Consider the following 6,323-nt stretch of genomic DNA (forward strand, 5'->3'; position numbering starts at 1 on the left):
GTCATCAGAAAGTCTCTAGGAATTTGATCTCATTGAAAGGAAAAGTTTGATTTTCTTAATGTGTTCTTGGCAGCAAATGCTTGTGGTACATATAATCCAGTACTTTCAATGGTTTTGGTGTAGTTTAACACAAAATGCGGAGCATCATAAACTCTTGGGATTAGTCCAAGTAGCGAGAGATGTTGGAAAATAGATTTGAAGTAATATGGTCTTCCTTTGAAAGATGGTTTAGGACAACACAGAACATGCATATATTGGTCTGGACCTATCTGGAGTTGCAGTCCTGCCTGTGTTCAGTGTGCTACTGACTTCAATAGTTTGCTCAATCGAGATTTATCAGTGGACCTTTTGGATTAACCGGTCCACTCATGTATTTGTATAGTTTGTTAATTGGGCCTATCCCAGTTTATCTTTGTATTGGGTCTGGCCTACTTATTAGACTGCATAGGTTGCAGTCCTCTTCCCAATATATGGTGGACAGCCTCACACCACAAAGGAGCTCCTCCTTGTACTCTTTTATCACCCAACCCCATTATTCAAAAAATACATATGAACGGGCAGTCCAATAGGTTTAATTGAGAACTTGCAGGAACCCAAACTCAACATATATATGTCGAGTCCTGTTCAGATGAATTTGTTGTACTTAATTATCGTTGAATTTAGATTTATCATTGGATAATAAAGAAATAAATTCATTTAAACTACTTTTTTTTTAGGGAAAATGATCATTTACCCGATTTTAGGCTAAAAATTGCCCACTTGCTCCACCAACTGTTTTTTAACCCCATTTACCCAAAACACTCTAAGGGATTATTTCCCCTTTACCCAATTAATTCTTTTTTCTTTCTTTTTGAGACTTTTTTGCCCTCTCCTTCTTTCTCACTTAGAGAGAGGTCACCTTCCACCTTGCTGTGCTCCGGTGACCAGTGGCCGACGCGGTCTCCGGTGACCGGACTCCGGCGAACGGTGACCGGATTCCGGGAACCGGTAACCGAAATCCGGCGACCGATGACTGGAATCCGGAATCCGGAATCCGGCTATTATTGCCCCCCAGTAATCATATTACTGCCCCCCAGTAATCATATTATTGCCTCCCAAAAATCATATTATTGCCATCCAGTGAATTGTATGAACTCCCAAAATCAAAATGAATACACTACAGGAACAATTGATCAATTTATAATCATATTACTGCCCCCAGTAATCATATTATTGCCCCCCAATACAAAGTCCAATGTTTCTACTGTCTCCCAATAGACCACCAAAAATGCACCTTTTTGTAGTATTCACAAATAATTTGACTTTAATACACAGAAAACAACAGGTAACTTATCAAAACACCACACTATAGTGATCCCTGTCCCTCATATCAAAGTCTACTAGGGGCCAATAATGTGTCTACTGCCCCCCAGTAGACCATCAAACAAACCCCACAGTTACATTGCAATTCCTTCCTCATTCCCGGGGTTCACAATGTACAAAAAAAAAAGTGATATGGGCACCCAAAAATTGCTCTGGGCACCCAAGAGTGTGAAGCCGGTTCCTTGTAATTGAAACTCAGAATCCGATCCAAACCCACATCGGTCAACCTTCCTTGTAATTGAAACTCAGAATCCGCCGGTTCCTTGTAATTGAAACTCAGAATCCGATCCAAGAGTGTGAAGCCGGCCCCTCCCCCTCCTCCTCCTTTGAAGCTTTTCGTCACCGCCTCTCTTCTTCATCATCGTCGTTGTCTTCGTCTAGAAGGGAGCAGCGATTTCCTGCATCACGGAGATCTCCATGACGTCGAGATCTCCATCCCCAACCGGCCTCATCGATTAACGTCCATTCGTCGTCCAGCGCAGACGATGGTGAACTCGCATCTCCGAGACCGATGGTGGTTGGTGGACTCGGCATCTTCGTGGCTTATTGTGGTCGTTGAGTCGGCTTGGCAGGGGAAGGAAGAGAGAGAGAGAGAGAGAGAGAGAGAGAGAGAGAGAGAGAGAGAGAGAGAGAGAGAGAGAGAGAGAGAGAGAGAGAGAGAGAGAGAGAGAGAGAGAGAGAGAGAGAGAGAGAGAGAGAGAGTATATGAGGGCAATACTGTCAAATATTGTTAGATTGGTTAAATGGGGTTAAAAAACTCTTAGTGGAGTAAGTGGGCAATTTTTAGTCTAAAATTGGGTAAGTGGTCACGGCCCCTTTTTTTTAAAGTAAATTACTTGTGAAACAAGGTCAACAATACAGGGTGGAATAGCTCCCTGTCATGTTGCTTGTCGTAAACTTTCAAAAGCAAGATTAGCAAGTTTATGTGCAACCCTATTACAAGACCTGGGTGCAAATTTGATCAGTACACCCGGCAAGGCACCCAATTCTTGTTGAATATCAAGCACAATACTGCTCGTTACTGAGAGATTCAAAGCAATACATGTGATCTCTTGAACTGCCACTAGACAATCTGTTTCAACTATGGCATTCTCAATCTGCAGATTCTTGATGAACTACAGCCCTTCTTTGATGGCCAATAGTTCAACTTGTTGTGCTGAGTTTACATGAAACACCGGCTTTGAGAAAGCAGCTTGAAAGGCTGCATTCAAGTCTCTTAAAACTCCTCTAGTTCCACCATATGATTCTTGCAGGATAAATGCTCCATCAACATTTAGCTTAGGAGTTGCAGCAGCCTACCATTTCTTAATAGTTTTTGGGGCTGCTAAAGTAGTACTCATTCTAGCTTTGTGAAATTCTTCAAGCCATGTAAAGCATCCCAGCAGAATGTCATTTGCTGACTGCACTTTGCCTTCCCACAATTTGTTATTTCGACTTTTCCACAAACCCCATATAATCATGAGCAGTTTAGCAAAAACATCAGCTTTGAGATTAGAGACTGCTCAAGCATCCACTCTTTAAAGTCTAAGCTTGGCAGAATAGTGTGCTTCAAACTACTTTATTATTCTCCACCGTGTAATTTATCCAATGACAATTAAGCATAACTGAGCGGGTGAATAAGACTGAATGTACAAATCATTACGAAAGCCTATTGAAAATTTGAAAGCTATAAATGCCAAAAAATTGTACTAAAGCATGGACTCCAAAATTTTATGATCTCAAAGGCCAACACATTATAATTCCCTTTAAAGGGGCATACGTTTGCTACATAAGCCCTAATCTAAAAGTAGTCATAGCCAAATCATTCGCATGCCTCATATGAGGTATCAAATCCTAACCACCGCACCAAATGCCATAATTTGGTTTTCTTGTTGATTTAATTATTAGATTGTGGCATCAAATTTCTTGTATATGTGATAACGCATTAGTGCTACGGTGCTACCCCTATAAAAAGATTTGGTTGTTATTTTTTTTTTCTGCAAATCGTATAAAAGGTCCACTCAATTACACCCAACAATAATACAACACGATTTGCAAGTGAATTGGTCTGGCACTAGTTGCAACATCTCCGCAATCTGCTCAGAACCACATATACAGCCTGTACTGACCTTTCTATGAGTTGAGGGGAGAATGTATGGCAACACTTGGGTTCACTTCTGCACTCACCTTGTTAATGCGGTAATGCCTCCTCCCCGCCTCAGTTGACCGCGTACTTAGTAGATTGGAGTGTTGGACCGGTTGGTTAAGGTTAAGTACTCGGCTTATAGGATCGCTTTCATTTAGTCACTCAAACAGTTGGGCAATCGAGAGACAATGATGTTACAAACGATATTGACATTAGCGAACTCTCATTCCACGATTCGTAGAGATTCTGAGCGTGCTCAAGAGCAACTTATTCGACACACCAGTCCACCGGTATCAAGAGCTAACAGCTAGATTGACGATCAAAATGAAGGACATGATGTTATGAGTTTCGGATTTTTAAACACCAGTACAATAGGTCGTGTTTGTGAACTTAATGTTAACACATAACAATCACAGAAAAGATTCATCTCACAACCTAGGACTAAGATCATATTACATACACAACATGAGCAGTACTCTATTTACATTCCCTCTATTAGCACACAGTAAAAACTAATAAAAGGAAAAGAAAAAAAATTAACAGGTATAGCTAAGAACACACACTACTACTCTCAGCACTGCTCAAACCCAGGAAAAAAAAATTGAACAATTTGATTCGAATTCCCACCAAGATTTTTACTCCTGAATCACATGCGACATCCATAACCATTAACAAAATTCCACCTTCCGAGACATGTAACTCAACTCAACTCAACCTCACCACCCTTCTAGACCCATATGTATAAAACTCAAAGACCTTTTACAAAACCAAAACTCTGACACCCCATCCCTCCCCCCCCCCCCCCCCAAAAAAAACTTTTTTTACCCACTGACATTACTTACATCATAAACAGCAAAACCCCCCTTCCCTCAAAGCTATTTGTCCTTGACTCTAACCACCTCCTCCTCCGCCGCCTCAGCCTTGGCCTCCTCCACCGCAGCCAACGCGACCCTCCTCCCATAACCCCAATGTATCTTCACGTAGAAGTTCAAGAACAGCAACAGAATCACCGCATTCAGCACCGAATTGAAACCCCAAGCCCCGATTCCATTACACCCGCCTTTCATGAAATGCATCAGCAGAACCCCAACGTGGCAGGCCACATTGCAGCCCAGCAGCAGCATCTGGCAGTTCACCACGAACGCGAAGCCGGCCCGCGGCAGCCCGATTGCGACCCAAAACCGATAAGCATAAACAACAGAATACACCAACGTAGTCGAAAGTATGGCAAGCACTTGGAAAGACTGCGAGAATTCTAGCCACATGAAGGAGATGAAGGTGAGGATGGAGTGGTTGAAGAGCTGGAAGGGGACTACTCTGCCGCGGCGGAGGATGGTGAAGAATGTGCGGATCATGTGGAAGAAGCGGGAAAGGTAGTAGATGTAGGACCAGAAGAAGACCCGACCCGAGGGGCGGGTCCCGAGGGGGAAGCAGAGGAGCCACTGGAAGGGGGTTTTGGAGCGCCGCCAGAACCATTTGGTTTCTTTGATTTCGGCGGCGGAGGAGAGTGTGATGCCGGCGAAGATGGTGAAGGAGAGGAGGGTCATGAAGAGGGAGTGGAGGGCGGGGATAGGTCCGAGAGGGACGGGTCGACCCTTGCGGCGGAGGAGGGCGAGGAGGAGGTGAAGGAGGACGGAGATAGTTAGGTAAAGGGCGATGGCGGTGAAGAGGAAGGACCATGTGGAGCCCCAGGAGTTGGCGTGAGACCACCGGAACCCGACGATTGATGGGTGCTCCGAGAGCCAGAACGTGAGAGTCTGGATCACGGACCGACCCATCAACGTTGCCGGTGATGGATCAAGACGGCAGGGGGCTGGTCTGGGTGGGAGGGTGTCTGGGGTGACGGGCTAGGTCAAGATAGGGTGGCTCCGGTGGGGCTGGTTCAGTGGGAGTCGTACATTCAACGGTGGGTTGGGAATTCGCAGAGAGAGAGAGAGAATGAGAGGTAGTGAAGAAGAGCCGGGGTGAAAATGGCTGGTGGGTATAAAGCCGAGGAGAGGACGTATTGGAAACTGCATTTTTGGAATGGTACGTGGAAGGTTTTGATTTGTGGTGTTTCTTAGGGTTAAATTATATAAATTTACACCTCTACACTACGGTCCGGAAATGAATATCATATATTCGCACGAGCACACTGACTACACTGAGTAACGATCGATCAGAAAATTAGGTATGAGGAGCATTTTCGGCCTAAATGAGGAGGAAATTTACCAACTAAGATCTATTGCGGACTTTGTTGCACACTTATTTAAAAGTGAGTAAAGAATAATCATAAGCATCCTAAAGTAAATGTTTCTTCATCATTTTCAACTAACTATAAAAGCACTCTCTAATGCACGTAACTATAATATGAGAGCTTACATAAAGTTTGGGTGAAAATACCATCAAACATCATAATTACAAATATTTAAATTTCATACACTTGAATAAATCAATGGAAATTCTTTTATGCACCGGCAGTGTAAGTGACCGAGCACTTATTAGATGATCTCAACTCTTGATATTTTTAGTTAATATTTTTTTAAATAACCAAAATGTCCACTTGATGTTATCCAACTATTCATTTTTGTTTATGTAATTACATGTCGGTGTTCTGAATCTTTCACCATAAAACAATGCCAAAAGTAAGAATGTTAGATAGATCGAGGAAAGAAACTTTTTTTTTTTTTTTAAGAAACTTGGTTTAATCATATCCTTGTTGATTAGCTCATCCAAAAAGCTATTGGTTAATTAGTAAATAACAAGAGAGTGTCTTGTATAAGGCGCATGGACTTCAGAATTGAATAGTTGGTAAACTATCCTATCCAGCTCGATGGTTTTATTCATTTGGGTCACA

The 6,323-nt window shown here is 42.8% G+C and overlaps 1 protein-coding gene across 1 annotated transcript; it reads right to left on the reverse strand.

The window, feature by feature from the left end:
* Window positions 1-3,897: 3,897 nt before the first annotated feature.
* Window positions 3,898-5,526, reverse strand: LOC112187761 (elongation of fatty acids protein 3-like). The gene has a single exon (XM_024326674.2). The coding sequence runs from the start codon at window positions 5,263-5,265 to the stop codon at window positions 4,363-4,365; it is 903 nt and encodes a 300-aa protein (XP_024182442.1). The 5' UTR covers window positions 5,266-5,526; the 3' UTR covers window positions 3,898-4,362.
* Between the last annotated feature and the right edge of the window lie 797 nt (window positions 5,527-6,323).

Source organism: Rosa chinensis, chromosome 2 (genome assembly GCF_002994745.2).
Source record: "Rosa chinensis cultivar Old Blush chromosome 2, RchiOBHm-V2, whole genome shotgun sequence".
In the NCBI taxonomy this organism is placed as follows: Eukaryota; Viridiplantae; Streptophyta; class Magnoliopsida; order Rosales; family Rosaceae; genus Rosa; species Rosa chinensis.